Source organism: Zea mays, chromosome 2 (assembly GCF_902167145.1).
Source record: "Zea mays cultivar B73 chromosome 2, Zm-B73-REFERENCE-NAM-5.0, whole genome shotgun sequence".
Taxonomy (NCBI): Eukaryota; Viridiplantae; Streptophyta; class Magnoliopsida; order Poales; family Poaceae; genus Zea; species Zea mays.
This window is the reverse complement of record NC_050097.1, coordinates 200,448,472-200,468,286: the sequence shown is the minus strand read 5'-3', so window position 1 is coordinate 200,468,286 and position 19,815 is coordinate 200,448,472. Positions and strand designations below refer to the sequence as shown.

Genomic DNA, 19,815 nt, shown 5'->3' with positions numbered 1-19,815 from the left:
TGCTAAATGGGAAAAAGCCAGACATCTCTTTCTTCCGGGTGTTTGGGTGCAAATGCTACATCTACAAGAAACGCCATCACCTAGGGAAGTTTCAAAGACGTTGTGATATTGGTTTTCTTTTGGGTTATTCATTAAAGTCCAAAGCATATCGAGTATTCAACCATGCCACTGGCGTGGTAGAAGAAACATATGATGTGGAATTTGATGAGACTAATGGCTCCCAAGGAGCACTTGAAAACTTTGATGATGTAGGTGATGAGCCACTTAGGGAAGCAATGAAGAACATGCCTATTGGAGCTATCAAACCAAAAGAAGATGAAGAAGAGGTGCAAATCATTGACAGACCTTCTTCATCAAATGTACCACAAGATGATGAAAAAGATGAGAGGCATGCAAATGAAGATACATTTGTCTCTCATGAACAAGCAAGGGTACAAGCCAAAGATGTTGATGCTCCAGGATCTTCTTCCCAAGTGGTTGACAGGAGAAACTCATCACTACTTCAAGCTCATCCTCAAAACCAAATCATCGGGAGTCCTTCACAAGGGGTTATTACTCGATCACATAGACATGCTTTTTTTATTGAACATCACTCCTTTGTTTCTTGTGTTGAGCCTACTTGTATAGATGAGGCGCTACAAGATCCGGACTGGGTGAATGCCATGCATGAAGAACTTAACAACTTCACCCGTAACGAAGTTTGGACCCTGGAGAAGCCCCCACAAGATGCAAGAATCATTGGAACCAAGTGGGTGTTCAGAAACAAACAAGATGATCAAGGTGTGATTGTAAGAAACAAGGCAAGACTTGTTGCAAAGGGATTCTCTCAAGTTGAAGGCTTAGATTTTGGAGAGACCTTTGCACCGGTTGCTCGACTGGAAGCCATCCGTATCCTACTTGCATATGCATCATGCTATGATATAAAACTTTATCAAATGGATGTAAAAAGTGCATTTTTAAATGGCTTCATAAATGAACTTGTATATGTTGAGCAACCGCCTGGATTTGAAGACCCTAGATATCCTAATCATGCTTATAGGTTGTCCAAGGCGCTATATGGGCTAAAGCAGGCTCCAAGGGCTTGGTATGAGCGCCTTCGTGACTTCCTCATCGAAAAGGGCTTCAAGATCGGGACCGTCGACACAACTCTCTTCACAAAGAAACATAACGGTGATATTTTCATTTGTCAAGTATATGTTGATGATATAATCTTTGGCTCGACAAATGACTGTCATTGCAAGGAATTTAGTGAGTTGATGTCGAAGGAGTTCGAGATGTCAATGATTGGTGAGCTAACATACTTCCTCGGCTTTCAAGTCAAGCAAATGAAAGATGGTAACTTTCTCTCACAAGAGAAGTATACCAAAGACTTGTTGAAAAGGTTCAACATGGAGAAGTGCAAACCAATCAAGACCCCCATGCCTACAAATGGACATCTCGACTTAGATGAGGGAGGTAACCCGGTTAATCAAACTCTCTACCGTTCTATGATTGGTAGTTTATTATACCTTACCGCATCTAGGCCCGATATTATGTTTAGTGTCTGCATGTGTGCTAGATTTCAATCTAATCCTAAGAAAGCTCATCTTCGCGCTGTTAAGAGAATTCTTAGGTATCTCAGGCACACCACAAGTGTTGGTCTGTGGTATCCCAAAGGAGCTACTTTTGATTTAATTGGCTATTCCGATTCGGATTATGCCGGTTGCAAAATTGATAGGAAAAGTACTTCTGGGGGATGCCATCTGCTTGGTAGATCACTAGTTTCATGGACATCCAAAAAGCAAAATAGTGTTGCCTTGTCAACTGCCGAAGCGGAATACATTGTCGCAGGTGCTTGTTGCACACAAATTTTATATATGAAACAAACTCTTCTAGACTATGGCGTAGTTCTAGAAAAGGTACCTTTGTTGTGTGATAATGAGAGTGCTGTTAAAATTGCTAATAACCCTGTACAACACTCTCGCACCAAACACATTGATATCCGTCATCACTTCCTTAGAGATCATGTTGCTAAAGGAGATATCATTTTAGAAGGAGTGAGGTCGGAAGATCAATTAGCGGATATTTTCACTAAGCCACTTGATAAGACCCGCTTTTGCATGTTGAGGAATGAACTAAATATTCTTGATCTCAGAAATTTTATGTAAAATGTCAAATAGTGTTGTCAAGCTTGCATTGCATGTTTAAATTCCTTGTATTGCATCTAGGACTTGTCTAACCTAGTTGAGATAACCGCCAACAAAGCGAGTGAAAAAGCTTAACTCGGGTCAAACCTGACAAGTCTTAGTTTTAAGCTTTTAGCACTTAAATTCTTACTTTTTATGTAATTGTTGGTTCTTGAAATATGCATGAGGTACTGCACTTAGGGGGAGTATTCAAAACTCAAATCACTCATGAAAACCCCTAGTGCAAGCCAAAATGCAAATTTCACCATTTGCCTATTTTCTCTAAAAATTATCTAGCCTATGGCAAAATATTTTGAAAAGTATATGAGGGTGCCAATACCTGTCCCAACAAGTGTTATTTTGTGTGATTATAAGTTGGGATTTGGTTTGGCTGAAAAGTAGATAGAAAAATTCAAAATTTTCCAAACTCCCTCTGTCTGGGCTCACCGGACAGTCCGGTGTGCACCGGACACTGCACTGTGCAATGTCCGGTGCACCGGCAGCCGCGCGCTAAAATCCTTTTTCCTGTGCGCTGTCCGGTGGCTCACCGGACAGCTACTGTGCGCTGTTCGGTGTGCACCGGACATGCACTGTAGACTGTCCGGTGCACCCATATCGCGTTTAAAAAAAAGGACTCCAGCCCGAGACCGAGCCAGAGGCTCATTTCCAGCGCTCTCTCTCTGTCTCTCTGGCGATTCCCTTTCCCCCGCCGGCGACCTTCCCTCTCCGGCGACCACCGTACTCCGGCGACCGTGCTCCTCCTGGGCTTGTCCTCTCCCTCTCGGTGAGCAGCCCATCCATCTCTCCCTCAGTTCTCTCTCACTCTCTGTTCTGGTGAGCAGAGGCTCCCATTTCCACCGTTTGTGAATTTCTTCAAATCCTGTGAATCCCAGTGACTCCAAATGGTGGAATGTGTTCCTATGTGTGCCTTGAACACTCCTGCAGGTTATTAGCTCCTTCGAGAGAGTTTTCACACCTCAAATGCCCATTTCACCGAAAACCTAATTCTCCGCACGCCACGTGCTCGGTGAAATGCCCAAACCAGCCAAAAATGCTCCAATTGAACCCAAATTTGTCAGGACCCCCTGTTGGTACCTCTCCGCTCCGGCCGGTCACTTTGGCGTTCACCTCTCCGGTTCTCAGCTCTGTCTGCCCACAGCCGCCAGTGCCACCAGCATCTGATGTTACCACTACTGCTGTGGCAGTATCTGTGACCACTTCTGTTCCGGTAGCTCCTGCAGCGCGGCCTCAGTCCGAGTCAGTACCAGCTCCAGCTTCTACTGCAGATCCTGGATCCGAGACTGACTCTGACCCTCCGCCGGCGTTCGCTCTGCTGCCTCGACCGCGACCGGATGCGCCCCCGCCGCCTCCTCCTGCTTCAGATGTTTAGGTTCGGGTGCCCTTTTGGTGTTTGACGCCAAAGGGGGAGAGATATGAGTTGTGAGAGCTAGGGGGAGTTAGAGAGTTAGTAGAGAGTCATTTTGATGTAATATATGTGCTTGCCACTCTCTGTACTAGCTTGATGTTTTTGGCTCACAAACTCGATATATACTCTCGTTGCTTATGATTGACTGTGTGTATTATGTTTTCACCTTATATTTTATCACCAGTCTTCTAGTTCTTGTTTCATTGATTTAACTTCACTTTTATATGAACAAGAATCTTATGATGTGTATGCGCTCACTCTTAATATTATGATACACGTTCTTTCTGTCTAAGACTACTGAGTATAACTAACCATCCTTTCTATTGATAGAAACTTAAAAACAAACTTCTCTCACAAAACTTGTAGAGTTGTCATCAATCACCAAAAAGGGGGAGATTGAAAGCATCTAGGCCCCTGGTTGGTTTTAGTGATTAATGACAACATAATATTATATGTGACTAACGTGTGTTTTGTAGAGACAAATGGTAAGTTAGGTCACATGACAGGTAGAAGTACTACAATGTGAAAACAATCCCGGAGATAAGAACTCGAAGCGATGGCTAAAACGACGAAACAAAAGGTGAAGGTCTACGGAGTCCGAGTGTCAAGGAGATGTGGACACTCGCGGTTTAGTTAGGTCTTTTATTCTTTTTTAGCCGTACTATAAAGAGGGGTTGTCGATGAGTAGTTTGACCAAGAGAGTTCTAGTGTAGTGTTGGTGCACAATCACACTCACATACAATGCTAGGTGTCACTCTAGAACTCACACACAAGTTAGAACGAAAACCGATTTGAAAATCAGTTGAAAATCAAGAGTTAGGGTTTCTGGCCCTGGGGCACCGGACTGTCCGGTGCACCCTCTGCCAGGTGGGGCCAGGCTGGTCCAGTGGAGAGGCATTCCCTCCGCAGAAACCCGAGAGCGCCTGTTTCGGAGTTGAATTTTAGTGGCGCACCGGACATCGCACCGGACTGTCCGGTGTGCCATGAGTCCAACGGCTAGCTGTCAGAACTAGCCGTTAGAATCGACCGTTGGCGCACCGGTGGCGCACCGGACTGTCCGGTGCGCCAGTGCGCAGAAAGTTGCCTGTAACGGCTAGTTGGTGGGTGAGGGCTATTTATACCCCTTCCACCCACCATATTCAATGTCTTGCACTCCACATTTATTCCAGCACATTGCTAGAGCATTGCAAGCACCAAAAGCCTAGTGAGGAGATTAGAGAATCTTAATTCGCGTTTTGTTCCTCATTAGCGCTAGCGAGAGCCACCTAGAGCACACACCACTTGCATTAGGCTTCTCTTGGTCAAGCGAAAGTCTACGGCTTGTTACTCTTGGTGATCGGCATCACCTAGACGGCTTGGTGGCGTTGGGAGCTTGGTGATCACCGTGAAGATCTTGTTGGTGACCCGACTCAAGTTTGTAAGCGGTCTCGAGGGATCCACCGCGCCGGAGTGGCAAAGGATCATCTCGTAGTGAGCACTTAGTTCTTGCGAGGACCAAGGGGGAGCGATACCCTTGCGCGGGTGCTCCAACGAGGACTAGTGGAGAGTGCCGACTCTTCGATACCTCGGAAAAAATTGGAGGAGTCTTCTAAACTTTGCTTTACATTCCGCACTTAATTCAAGCACTTTACATTGTGTATTTGTTTAGCAAGTATTTGAAGTATTGTCTTAGCATTGTTGCATTTCTAGTATTATATTCTTAGTGCTAGTTGTTGGGGTGAAGTTGGGCTCTTGCTTAGCTCTTGCTTAGTCTTTAATTAGTATTGATTTTTAGAAAAGCCCAATTCACCCCCCCCTCTTGGGCATCGTGATCCTTTCAGTAGAGATGTTAACATTGATGCTATTCATGATCACATTGCTATGATTAAACAACAAAATGATCATATAGCAAAATTAGATGCTAAAATTGCCGAACATGAACTAGAAAATGAGAAATTTAAATTTGCTCGTAGCATGCTTTATAGTGGGAGACGCCCTGGCATTAAGGATGGCATTGGCTTCCAACAGGGAAACAATGTCAAGCTTAATGTCCCTCCTAAAAGATTGTCTAACTTTGTTAAGGGCAAAACTCCCATGCCTCAGGATAATGAGGGTTACATTTTATACCCTGCCGGTTATCCCGAGCACAAAATTAGGAGAATTCACTCTAGAAAGTCTCACTCTGGCTCTAATCATGCTTTTATGTATAAGAGTGAGGCATCTAGCTCTAGGCAATCAACCCGTGCTAAATTGCCTAAGAAGAAAACTCCTATTGCATCAAATGATCATAACATTTCATTTAAGACTTTTGATGCTACCTATGTGCTAACTAACAAATCAGGCAAAATAGTTCCCAAATATGTTGGGGGCAAACACAAGGGCTCCAAGACTTGTGTTTGGGTACCCAAGGTGCTTGTTTCTAATGTGAAAGGACCCAAGACCGTTTGGGTACCTAAGAACAAGGCCTAAACTTGTTTTGTAGGTTTATGCATCCGGGGGCACAAGTTGGATCATCGATAGCGGGTGCACAAACCACATGACAGGGGAGAAGAAGATATTCTCCTCCTACGAGAAAAACCATGATGCCCAACGAGCCATCACATTCGGGGATGGAAACCAAGGTGTGGTCAAAGGACTTGGTAAAATTGCTATATCACCTGACCATTCTATTTCCAATGTTTTTCTTGTAGATTCTTTAGATTACAATTTGCTTTCTGTTTCTCAATTATGCAAAATGGGCTACAACTGTCTTTTTACAGATATAGGTGTTACTGTCTTTAGAAGAAGTGATGATTCAGTAGCATTTAAGGGAGTGTTAGAGGGTCAGCTATACTTAGTAGATTTTGATAGAGCTGAACTCGACACTTGCTTAATTGCTAAGACTAACATGGGTTGGCTCTGGCACCGCCGACTAGCCCATGTTGGGATGAAGAATCTTCATATGCTTCTAAAGGGAGAACACATTTTGGGACTAACCAATGTTCATTTTGAGAAAGACAGGGTTTGTAGCGCATGTCATGCAGGGAAGCAAGTTGGTGTTCACCATCCACACAAGAACATCATGACAACTGACAGGCCGCTTGAGCTACTCCACATGGACCTATTCGGCCCGATAGCTTACATAAGCATCGGCGGGAGTAAGTACTGTCTAGTTATTGTGGATGATTATTCTCGCTTCACTTGGGTATTCTTTTTGCAGAAAAAATCTCAGACCCAAGAGACCTTAAAGGGATTCTTGAGACGGGCTCAAAATGAGTTCGGCTTGAGGATCAAGAAAATAAGAAGCGACAACGTGACGGAGTTCAAGAACTCACAAATCGAAAGCTTTCTTGAGGAGGAGGGCATCAAGCATGAGTTCTATTCTCCCTACACGCCACAACAAAATGGTGTAGTGGAGAGGAAGAATAGAACTCTATTGGACATGGCAATGACCATGCTTGATGAGTACAAGACTTCGGATCGGTTTTGGGCCGAGGCGGTCAACACTGCTTGCTACGCCATCAACCGGTTATATCTTCACCGAATCCTCAAGAAGACATCTTATGAACTCCTAACCGGTAAAAAGCCCAATGTTTCATATTTTAGAGTCTTTGGTAGCAAATGCTTTATTCTTGTTAAAAGAGGTAGAAAATCTAAATTTGCTCCTAAGGCTGTAGAAGGCTTTTTACTAGGATATGATTCAAACACAAGGGCATATAGAGTCTTTAACAAGTCCACTGGACTAGTTTAAGTTTCTTGTGACATTGTGTTTGATGAAACTAACGGCTCTCAAGTAGAGCAAGTTGATCTTGATGCGCTAGATGATGAAGAGGCTCCATGAGTCGCGCTAAGGAACATGTCCATTGGGGATGTGTGTCCTAAGGAATCCGAAGAGCCTCCACAAGCACAAGATCAACCATCTTCCTCCATGCAAGCATCTCCACCAACCCAAGATGAGGATCAAGCTCAGGATGATGAAGAAGAGGATCAAGAAGATGAGCCACCTCAAGAGGAGGGCAATGATCAAGGGGGAGATGTCCATGATCAAGACAAGGGAGATGATGAGGATCCAAGACCGCCACACCCAAGAGTCCACCAAGCAATACAATGAGATCACCCCGTGAACACCATCCTCGGCGATATTCATAAGGGGGTAACCACTCGATCTCGTGTTGCTCATTTTTGTGAACATTACTCTTTTGTTTCCTCTATTGAGCCACACAGGGTAGAGGAAGCACTTCAAGATTCTGATTGGGTGCTGGCGATGCAAGAGGAGCTCAACAACTTCACGAGGAATGAGGTATGACATTTAGTTCCATGTCCTAACCAAAATGTTGTAGGAACCAAGTGGGTCTTCCGCAACAAACAAGATGAGCATGGTGTGGTGACAAGGAACAAAGCCCGACTTGTGGCCAAGGGATATTCACAAGTCGAAGGTTTGGATTTCGGTGAAACCTATGCACCCATAGCTAGGCTTGAGTCAATTCGTATATTACTTGCCTATGCTACTTACCATGGCTTTAAGCTTTATCAAATGGACGTGAAAAGTGCCTTCCTCAATGGACCAATCAAGGAGGAGGTCTATGTTGAGCAACCTCCCGGCTTTGAAGATAGTGAGTACCCTAACCATGTCTATAAACTCTCTAAGGCGCTTTATGGGCTCAAGCAAGCCCCAAGAGCATGGTATGAATGCCTAAGAGATTTTCTTATCGCTAATGTCTTCAAAGTCGGAAAGGCCGATCCTACTCTCTTTACTAAAACACTTGCAAATGATTTGTTTGTATGCCAAATTTATGTTGATGATATCATATTTGGGTCTACTAACGAATCTACATGTGAAGAGTTTAGTAGGATCATGACTCAAAAATTCAAGATGTCTATGATGGGGGAGTTGAAGTATTTCTTAGGATTTCAAGTGAAGCAACTCCAAGAGGGCAACTTCATTAGCCAAACGAAGTACATTCAAGACATACTCACAAAGTTTGGGATGAAGGATGCTAAGCCCATCAAGACACCCATGGGAACTAATTGGCATCTCGACCTCGACACGGGAGGTAAATCTGTAGATCAAAAGATATACCGGTCGATGATAGGTTCTTTACACTATTTATGTGCTTCACGACTGGACATTATGCTTTCTGCATGCATGTGTGCAAGATTCCAAGCCGATCCTAAGGAAGTTCACCTTAGGGTCGTGAAACGAATCTTGAGATATTTAGTTTATACTCCTAAGTTTGGCCTTTGGTACCCTAGGGGATCCACATTTGATTTAATTGGTTATTCAGATGCTGATTGGGCAGGGTGTAAGATTGATAGAAAGAGTACATCAGAGACTTGCCAGTTCTTGGGAAGATCTCTGGTGTCTTGGGCTTCAAAGAAGCAAAATTCTGTAGCTCTTTCTACCGCTGAAGCCAAGTATATTGCCGCAGGCCACTGTTGCGCGCAATTGCTTTGGATGAGGCAAACCCTTAGGGACTATGGTTACAAATTGACCAAAGTTCCTCTTCTATGTGATAATGAGAGTGCAATCCGCATGGCGGATAATCCCGTTGAGCATAGCCGCACTAAACACATAGCCTTTCGGTATCACTTTTTAAGGGATCACCAACAACGGGGATATATCGAGATTGCTTATATTAACACCAAAGATCAATTGGCCGATATCTTTACCAAGCCACTAGATGAGAAAACATTTACCAAACTTAGGCATGAGCTAAATATTCTTGATTCTAGGAATTTTGATTGATATTTTGCACTCATAGCTCATTCATATACCTTTGATCATATCTCTTTCATGTTCTATGACTAATGTGTTTTAAGTGCATATTATGCTAAGTCATAGATTGAGAGGGAAATGGAGTCCTCGGCGAAGACAAGGCTTCCACTCCACTCCATCGAATTACTCATCCTTCGCCGTCACTCCACAACGCTCTCCAATTTGGTATAATCTTCACTCATACATTATTTACCAAAGGGGGAGAAAGTAGTTAGAAGGGCTTATATTTCACTCAAGTATCCGTTTTTGGCGATTCATGCCAAAGGGGGAGAAAGTATTAGCCCAAAGCAAAAGGACCGCACCACCACCAATTTCAAATTTCAAAATATAGTCTTTCAAATTTATGTTAAGAAAAGATTTTTTCAATTGGTATCTTATTTTTGATATAATTTCAAATTGGTATACCTTCTTCAAAATTAATATCTAAAACCCTCTTGAACACTAAGAGGAGGATTTCATTAAGGGAGAGTTTTGATTAGTCAAAGGAAAAGCATTTGAAACAGGGGGAGAAAATTTCAAATCTTGAAAATGCTTCTCAAAATCTTATTCATATACCTTTGATTATTTTGCAAAAGATTTTTGAAAAAGAATTTCCAAAACATTGCAAAACAAAACAAGTGGTGCAAGCGTGGTCCAAAATTTTAAATAAGAAGAAAATTATTTCATGCATATCTAGTAGAAATAATTATTGGTTTCATTCCAAGCAACCTTTGCACTTACATTATCCAAACTAGCTCAATTCTGCACCTTTATATTTGCTTTGGTTTGTGTTGGCATCAATCACTAAAAAGGGGGAGATTGAAAGGGAAATAGGCTTACACATTTTCTTAATTGATTTTGGTGGTTGAATTGCCAAATACAAATAATTGAACTAACTAGTTTGCTCTAGATTATAAGTTCTACAGGTGCCAAAGGTTCACAACAAACCAATAAAAAGACCAAGAAATGGTTCAAATTAAAAGAGCAAAAGACAACCGAAGTGTGCCCTGGTCTGGCGCACCGGACTGTCCGGTGTGCCACCGGACAGTGTCCGGTGCACCAGGGAACCCGACTCCGGACTTGCCACCTTCGGGAATTCTGGGAGCCGCTCTGCTATAATTCACCGGACTGTCCGGTGTAGCACCGGACTGTCCGGTGTGCCAGCGGAGTAACGGCTACACAACGCCAATAGTCGTCTGCAAGAACAATAAATGTGCTACAGTGCGCGCAGAAGTCAGGACAGGCACCAGAAGGCGCACCAGACAGTGAACAGTGACTGTCTGGTGCACCACCGGACTGTCCGGTGGCCCAGTTGTCAGAAGCTCCAACGGTCGGAACCCAACGCCCTGGTGACGTGGCTGGCGCACCGGACAGTGTCCGATGGTGCACCGGACTGTCTGGTGCGCCATACAACAGAAGCCCTCACCAACGGTTCTTTTGGTGGTTGGGGCTATAAATACCCCCAACCACCACACTTCAATGCATTCAAGTTTTTAGCCTTCACACCTCATACAAGAGCTATAGCATTCAATACAAGACATAACCAAAGAGATCAAATCCTCTCCCAAGTCCAAAGACAATTCCAATCAAATAGTGACCAGTGAGAGAGAGATACTTGTGTTCTTTTGAGCTCTTGCGCTTGGATTGCTTTTCTTCTTCATTCTTTCTTGATTCCAACTCAATTGTAACCAAGGCAAGAGACACCAATTGTGTGGTGGTTCTTGTGGGGACTTAGTGTCCCATTTGATTGAGAAGAGAAGCTCACTCGGTCTAAGTGACTGTTTGAGAGAGGGAAAGGGTTGAAAGAGACCTGGTCTTTGTGACCACCTCAACGGGGAGTGGGTTTGCAAGAACCGAACCTCGGTAAAACAAATCACCATGTCATTCTCTTTATTTTGCTTGTGATTTGTTTTTGCCCTCTCTCTCGGACTCGTCTATATTTCTAACGCTAACCCCGGCTTGTAGTTGTGCTTAAAGTTTGTAAATTTCAGATTCGCCCTATTCACCCCCTCTAGGCGACTTTCAAGGCTTCTCCATACGCAAGTGGTGCTTTGCTTCCGGCACCTCTCGAATGCTCCACGTTGTCTCCACTATCGAGCTTCCGATCAAATCGTTGCGGGCCTCATTCCCTCCAGTACACGGTGACAGCCGTATCACAAGCGCGGTTGATACGGTCTCACAAAACTCTCGTCCACTCGGTACAATGACAACAACTTGCGCAAGAGCCGATGGGTTTTGTGGGATTTTCTAAACTCACTCAACTAACTAGGAACAACCTAGAGAAAGCGCATAAGCGGTCTAACTAACCTAAAAAACTTCTCAAAGCACCTACGTTAATCATCAAGTGATTCTATTAAGCACTTGTGTGTTTGAACACTTAGATATGTGTATCACATGTGTTGGTATCTTGTTTGGGCTGCCACACCTTCAAATGGCCAGCTAGAGGGGTTTATACAGAGCCCCTATCCAATTCCAGTCGTTGGAAAACGCTGCAAATTTTCTGTCTACGTGTGCATCGAACCGTTCGGTTCGAGCTTCCACGACAACCAATCATATCCTTAGTGTCCCCCGCCGAACTGTAAACCTAAGCTACATGCCTCCTAGGAATGTAATCGGATAGAATATGAACATATATTACTTGTTCCATGTTTGTATTCATATTTTCTCTTCGGATTCAGATATAATACGAATATTATCAAAAATTATGTCACATAAGATTTAAATGGATATCGACGTCTTAAATATTCAACTTTGAATATACGAATACAAATATAGATCAGATATGTATCGAACACTGAATACTCAGACTCGGATACAGATCACATCTCAACCTTTTAGACTGATTAAATTCAATATAGATAGATAATATTCGTACCATTTACATTTAGGTCCTGCTACCATGGGGCTCACTCAAAGGTTCCCTTAGCCACCGGTGTACACTGTAGCTTGTGAGTGAGGATACATCCATAAAAAATTTAAAAACTATTAGGACCAAATTTTCACTATGGTTACAACTTAATTTTTCACACGTATAAGAGAAGTGCAGTATCCCTTAATTTGCTCTAGCTTTGCTAGAGCTAGCCACACATGCATCACTTTGTCAATAGGCCTATGGCCTTGTTATTTGCCACATTCCACATTTCCACTCTAACTCTAAATTATAAGGTGTTGACTTTTTTTTTACTATTAGACATAGCAAACATTATGTACGTAATTTAGAATTTGGAACGAAGAGAGTACTAAAAGAAGAAACAAAGAGAAACAATGTAGAGACTGATGAATTTCAATGTTCAGAAGAATAAAATATTAAAATAAAAAACTAGCTGATCTAGGTGGGGTGGGACAGCTTCAAAGAACAATTATATTATTTCAGAAACACGCTAGACTAAACGCTAACCATGAGCATTATCAAAATACTGAGAATGATGAGCAACAGTGCTGGGCGACCACTAGTGGCCATTTGCGAGGCCGTTGCAGCACTTGGTTTTCCCGCCGCCTGTTTCCTCGGACAGCTTCTGGGAATAGAACCTCCGGTACATGGAGTCGACCTTGGTGAGGTAGAATGTGCCCGGCTGCAGTAGGCTCGTGTCTCTGCTCGTCTCGAAGTCCTTTGCGCCGTATCGGTGTTCCATCAGCTTCAGTGTCTCAACGAATTTCTCAGGCAAAGTCTGGTAGGAGAAATCATGTCAGCGCAATGCAAGGATAGACATTGGTCAATTAGAAACAGGTGAATGATAAGCATGAACGGGAAGGGCTTACCTCATGTCTTGACTGAAGCTTCTCGGTGACATCAAGAACTGAAGCAATGTTTGATAGGCTGAAGGGATGCTGGCCATTGTTTAGCCTCAATGAAAACATAGTGGATGTCAAACCACTGCCGTAAGAGAACATCACAATTCTTTGCCCATTCTGTAAGGAAACACACAAGTAATTATCAGCTTTCAAGAACGATGGTAGAACGACTCAATAGATAAATAGTTTAAAGGTCAGGGCTCACCAGACTATCATGCTTGTTATATAGCACAGATGCTAATGCAGCATAAAGGGATGCAGTATACATGTTACCAATTTGTTTCGGAAGCAGAGTCGATGGCTGAACTTTGATGTCATGGAGGTGCTTCGCGACCTGTTGTGAGGCCTGGAAAGTTTGCAGAAAAAAAATCATCAGACCACAAATTTCCTACATGATAGAATTTCCTCACAAATTGATAAAACACCTTTTCCAAGTCGCGACTCTGGTAGCTCTCTTCACCAGTCAAATTTGAAAAAGACTGGAGCTTCTCTTTAGCATCATCATCAACAGAGCTGGCAAAGTACAGAAGTTCAGTTAAAAGATCAACATAGACTTGATGTGGGCAAAAAAAAAAGAGAGTACCCTCCATCTGACATTGTAAGATTCTTCAGAGCTGATTAATATATACTGTTTGACCTAAGACAAATTTTTCTCAGAAAAGGAGGAAGCTCAATAAAAGAGTACAAACCTGCAGTTGCGCAAAAAGTCATTGTAATAAAGTCGAGCGAAACTCTTCTGCACGAGCTGTAATAACAGAAGAATAGTATTACGGAAACTAGAAACGACAAAAAGAGGAAAACTTCCAGGGCAGTTTTTGGTCTTCATTTAAAGCCCTGGGTTATTTGTATCTTACCTTGTTGTATGGAGAATGGAACACAAAATATTCTGCATCACAAATTGAGAATTGTTTACCCGCAATCTTCTCATACCTAGTTTCAGAAATTACAGTGGGACATAGGGGAAATTTTAAGCAGATTCAATCTAATTATTACTAAAAGGAAATGGGAAAAGGTGCAGCAGCTCACTTGTTGCAGAACTGTCTGTAGCATGAGTCTAGAGCCATTAGGTAGCATGTTTGGGATAGTTTACCATCAACAACCTGGAATGAATGTGTTGTTGTAAAAAATGTTGAACTCTAAGATGGATAACCAGAAACATTCACTTGGGTCTGGACTCTGAAGGTCAGGGGAATACATATAAAATAGTATAAATTGTTTTATCAATCGAAAACTAACCGGATATTCACTTGCAAGATCAGGTTTGTAGAAATCATAGACATGAGCCATGTGAGAAGCTCTATATTTGCTCTCGAAGGAAATTGGAGCATTAGGACCAATGAGCATTGCTATAGCAGCAGCACCTCCTGTTGGACGAGCTGGCCCTTCGGCATAAACCTGAACATCACAATAGTCAATACAGATGGCAGAAAGTGATTGCGTGTTCTAAAAGAAAAAAACCAATTACAAAACTGATGCTTAAAGGAAAGGCTGGATGACAAACCGCGCTATCCGTGCAAACGACAAGACCATAACGGCCATCCCAGGAATTACTTTCGACCCAATTCACACAATTCAGTAGGGCTGCTGTCCCGCCATAACATGCATTGCTGGAGTCAACACCTTCAATGTCACTGTTACCACTTTCCTACATTTTGTGAACAAATGCTAACAAAAATTAACTTTTTGGGAAAACTAAATGAGTAAAAACAAATGAAGATGTTTTACTAAAAAGATGTAGTGGGCATGAAAATACTGTATCTGTACATGTGTTGATGCTACATGGGGACTCTACAAAGTTAGACTAACAAACCTCAAAGATCTGCATCAGCCAAGTTTTGATGGATTTACTTTTGTCTATAACTGTTTCACTTCCAACCTCCAAGCGACCGATTAACTTGGGATCAATCTTGTATTTTTTCAGCAGAGAATTGACAACCGTCAAACTGCAAGCAATTAGCTCTTCCATGAGGATCCAAATCAAAATGTAAACCTATATCCAAAATATCAACTGCATACACCCTTAGAATACCAACTATATACATCTCCCACACAACACAATATATGCATTGGGAAGTTTTTTTTCCATTTGCTGAACTAGGTGGGAAAAAGCGATCTATGTGAATATAAACATGAAACAGACTAACAGTCTTGTTTATCTTAGGCTATCAAAAGAGAATATACCTCATTGAGATGACATCCTCCACCTCGCTGCAAAAGGCCATGCAATCTTGCCCAAGCCCAATGGTGTACTTCCCTTTGCTCGCCCCATCATGGGCCTCAAGTGCCTCCTACATTAAAGCCATCAGCTATGAGGTTTTTATTTATTAAAAACAATGAGCCTAATTTTCGCTCACTAAAACAAACACCAGCTAAACCGGAACTTCTCATGTTTTACTTGAAATGCTCACTTTCCCGTATTTACACGGATCTTTGGAGGTCAAACTCTCCAAATTTACTGGAGTTTCAAATATTTGAATTATAATCTTAAATACCGCATATCTAACTATCGATTTGATCTTCAGCGGCATTACTGCACGGCAATCACGAATAATCAAAGGTTTACCCAACAAGTGGCGACAATTCCACCCATGAGACCCATCTAGCCAAATACTTCCGTCAATTTCTAGAGAAACACAATCCTTAGACGCAGGAAAGTCCCATCTTCACCCCGCACTGCAATGCGCCGATGCGGAAGGTCCCGGAGACGCGGATCGGAAGCATCAGAGTCGCCCCGCAGCGGAGTCGGTCGTAACAGCAGAACCGAAATAGTAACGCGCACAGTTAGAAGTTGGGAAAATAATTTTACCTGCTGCACGCAGGAGGGCGGGAAGTAGATGTCCATGGCGAGGATCCCGACATCTTTGCGGTCCATCTCCTCGACTCAGCTGAGCCTCCTAGATCCGTTTCCTCTCTGGCCGCCGGCCGGCGCCCGTACGCTCCACTCACACGGAGCGCGTCAAGGGCTCAAGGCGTGGGCTCTGCTGTGGCCGGGAGCTACGTCTGCGTCGGACTCTGGTAGCCTGGCGCACCGGGAGCACCACGGATGGGGTCGACGATGAGGATCTATATGTTCGTGGAAATTTTCAACCGCATCAGGATCGTCAGCTCGGCTTGGGCTTGGCGCGGCCGCGGCGGCTGGCACATCTGCTGGATCGATCGATGGCTGCGAGATTCCGGCACGGCACGTGAGAGGTTCACAGGCACGGGCACGAGACACGACAAACGCCTATTCTTGGTGGGTGCCTGTCTTTGCGGAATTAACTACTGGAGTATTACAGTGTCGTGCGCTGCCGTAATACACGATCATATTTAATACTCATAAAAAATAAATATAATGTCTCTACTAATTAGTAACAATCATATTTAATACTCATAAAAAATAAATATAATATCTCTACTAATTAATAAGATAGTAAAAATAGCCTGTCATTTACTGTTCTGTAATTCTCATTTCTTGTTCTGTCTTTTTTATTCCCCATACCACACAGTCCACACATATTCCTCCGCACAGCCTGCACCCATCCCCATTCTCACATTCTCCCCCACGCCCCTCAAGCTAATGCAATCAGTAGCTACTGCTACACCACATGTATATTTCTGTCTACATTTACGAAAGTAAAATATTTACTATATCTCTCCAAGCCTACCCTTGCACAATGCCTGAACCACTCTAACTCTTGTGTTCTCGTGTTTTTCTAGCTAATCAGGCGATCCCTAATCCCCCTTCTCATCTTAGGATTAGGGGGCTGCACTCTGCCACCCGTCCGGAGGATTTTCTCTCCGACAAACTCTCTAAAACTTAAATTTAAGAAGTGAACAGAAAAATGTTTCTCCAATAGTTCTTCAAATAGACTTGCTAAATTCAGTAACTTGCTATGTAACCTTATTTGCTCTCCATATTTAGCAACTTGATAGACACTCTCTAAACAGAGTTGGCATCGATTTCTTCACTCTGCATGCTCATATTTCCGTTTCTTGCGCAGCGTGGTAGCCAGATCCAACGTGCTCTTTTTTCCCCTTTCCATGCAGCAAGAAAGTCAGGTCCGACACGGATGGTATAAGCTTCTCCTCTACCGCTAGACCACCGCTCCCCCACAGATCGCTCTGACTAGCCTTCTCCGTTATCCTCTACCCTCGATCCCGCCTTAACTAGCGCAGATAACCCCCAAAAAATAAAACGGGCCCACCAAAACTAGATTCGAAATTAAACAATTCCCTAAATATTAAGAATTGTTGGAGACCAAACTATTTTTTGCGTCGTATTTAGCAACTTGCTAAACAAGAGTTTAAATAGCTTTATTTTAGAGAACTACTAACGTAGGAGATATTTTTGTTCATAAAAATAATAGAAAAAGAAGTTCACTCCCCTGCCGCTGCCGTGGGCCGAATCGTCCCATTCCAACTACCCGCAAGTTCGGGCCCGTTTGGCGGTGGCCCCGTAACCCTATCTGCGGGATCCATCATCCAGAGAGGCTAATAAAACGCCAGAACGATTCTTCTCCCAAAAGACGGCGCCGCCACGAAATCGAAAGTCAAAACAGAGACAGACCCCACTGGATGAAGGGGACCCCAAACGAAGGCCAGTCCGATCTCTCAATGGAGTCCCAGGCGCCGGGCAGGGGCGAGGAGGGCACGAAAGCCCTATACCTCGCACCCGAGGTGATCGGCAACGGTACTGCGGCGGGGGCCGTGGCGGTAGACGCGATGGTGTCGGTCGAGGCGGGCGGGTCCGGCCTGCCGAAGCCGGAGCCCGTCCCGGTGGAGTTCCTGGGCAGCGGCGGACTCCAGTTATCCAAACCGCGTCCCGCACCGCGTTACCGCGACCGGCACACCAAGGTGGAGGGCCGCGGGCGGCGCATACGCATGGCGGCGGCGTGCGCGGCGAGGGTGGCCCGCCTCACACGGGACCTAGGGCACAAGTCCGACGGCGAGACCATCCGCTGGCTGCTGCAGCAGACGGAGCCATCCATCATCGCTGCCACGGGCACGGGCACGGTCCCCGCGATCGCCATCACGGGCACCGACGGCGTCCTCCGCCTACCCGCCGAGCCGGCATCCGAGGACGCCAGCGGCGAGCAGCAGGAACCGGCCCCCAAGCGCCGGCGCAAGCTCCAGCCGACGCGCGCCGCGGTGGGACCCGCGGTACCTGCCCCCGCGGCGTACTACCCGGTCGTCGCTGACCCCCGCCTCCAAGCCAACGGCGGCGGCGCGATTTCGGTGTCCAGCGGCCTTGCCCCCGCCTCTGCCCCCGCGGCGCCCGCCGGCGCCATTCCGTTCATCGCCATCGCGGCGCCGAGGCCCAGCGCAGCGGGCGATGGCAAACAGATGATTCCGCCTGCGGCTATGTGGATGGTTCCGCAGCAGGCCGGCGCGGGCAACCAGCCAACTCACTATTGGGCTTTCACAACCAATTCTGAATTCCTCAGTTACCAGCAGCAATCTGTTTTCCAGCAGCAAGTTGTCTACGATGGGGAGCAGCTTGTTGGCGACGGAGAATCGCAAGGCCAGCAGACCGGTGGTTACCAGCACGGGGACGGGGAGGGGGTGGACGAAGAGATTGCCGTGACTGATTCCAGTTCGGAAGAGTAGCGGCGCAGCATTCTGAAGCTCAGTCAACTGCCTAATTCCAATCCAAACTTCCAAAGAGTAGGTCAGAATTACCAGTCTAACTTTCTTCTCATTTGTCCTTTCCTTTGTAGTAGCAGCAGCAGTGAAAAGTAGTTAATAGGGTGATGCTATTTGCGAACTGGCTACTCGCTAGTTTGCGTGATCGCATTGGAAATTTGGAACTGTATTTGGGAGAGCGGTGTTTACCCTTATCTTACCCTGGCCCTATGGGATGCACAACTTTTGGGGGCGTTTGGCGCCTATGTGGCTATGCCTATACGAAGATCTCATTATTTAGACATGAACGCCTCTGTCGTGAGCAAATATAACCAAACTGTTTTTCGTTTTTTGGGTGAAAAACCGCTCCTACCAATAATAGTTTACTGCCGGTAAATCGGTGAAAACCAGCAAAACTGACCGGTTTGCCCATGTCAAATTTGAACAAATTCAAAACTGTTTTACAGCGAAAAACCGGCGATAAACCGTCCAATACTTGGTGACTATATTAACTGTTTTTTGTTTTTATAGAAAAAATAGGAAATTTTGACAGGGTACGTTTGTAATTTGCCCAATTCACATTACATAGCAAATACTAATTGACTCATACACCACATATGCAATCACAAACTTCAATTCTAATGTAACAAACAACCATTAGATTGCGCAATACCCAAATACAAGTTCTTTTTAGAGTTGACCCACAAGTCCACAACACATATGTCGACTTGTTTCACAATACTCACATATTTAGCTCGAGTCATAATATTTAGGCATGTTGGAAGGATCCTGGTATGGGTCCATTCCGTATACGTGGTCCTATACAATGATATGAAATTCATTAGCAAGAAAACAAGAACGATAAATAAATACTTATTGACGAATCAAAAATTAGTTACATATGCAGGCATCTCGACAACAACATAGAATGATTAAAACGGGTACCATCCCCTATGTGCGAGATGACCCTCTTCTTCGATTTGCTGACCTTTTATTTGTGAGATGCTCCTTCAAGCGCATACCACCCTTTCGCTCTTAGTTTCTCTATAATAATTGCACTTGAAACCTATTTCCATGCTCCTGGACAATGTCCGACATGCCTCCTATAAATAAGA

General features: G+C 44.3%; 2 protein-coding genes across 2 annotated transcripts; one reads left to right on the top strand and one right to left on the bottom strand.

The window, feature by feature from the left end:
- Positions 1–12,544: 12,544 nt before the first annotated feature.
- On the bottom strand, positions 12,545–16,330 carry LOC103647599 (hydroxymethylglutaryl-CoA synthase). Its single transcript, NM_001352176.1, has 12 exons — positions 15,903–16,330; positions 15,278–15,384; positions 14,907–15,039; positions 14,598–14,741; positions 14,333–14,491; positions 14,123–14,196; positions 13,951–14,026; positions 13,786–13,841; positions 13,522–13,609; positions 13,302–13,442; positions 13,064–13,213; positions 12,545–12,972 (listed from the first exon to the last, which is right to left on the bottom strand). The coding sequence occupies exons 1-12, from the start codon at positions 15,966–15,968 to the stop codon at positions 12,754–12,756; spliced, it is 1,413 nt and encodes a 470-aa protein (NP_001339105.1). The 5' UTR covers positions 15,969–16,330; the 3' UTR covers positions 12,545–12,753.
- A 1,286-nt stretch (positions 16,331–17,616) lies between these two features.
- On the top strand, positions 17,617–19,003 carry LOC100192578 (Transcription factor TCP9). Its single transcript, NM_001137793.2, has one exon. The coding sequence runs from the start codon at positions 17,654–17,656 to the stop codon at positions 18,683–18,685; it is 1,032 nt and encodes a 343-aa protein (NP_001131265.2). The 5' UTR covers positions 17,617–17,653; the 3' UTR covers positions 18,686–19,003.
- The last annotated feature ends 812 nt before the right edge of the window (positions 19,004–19,815 follow it).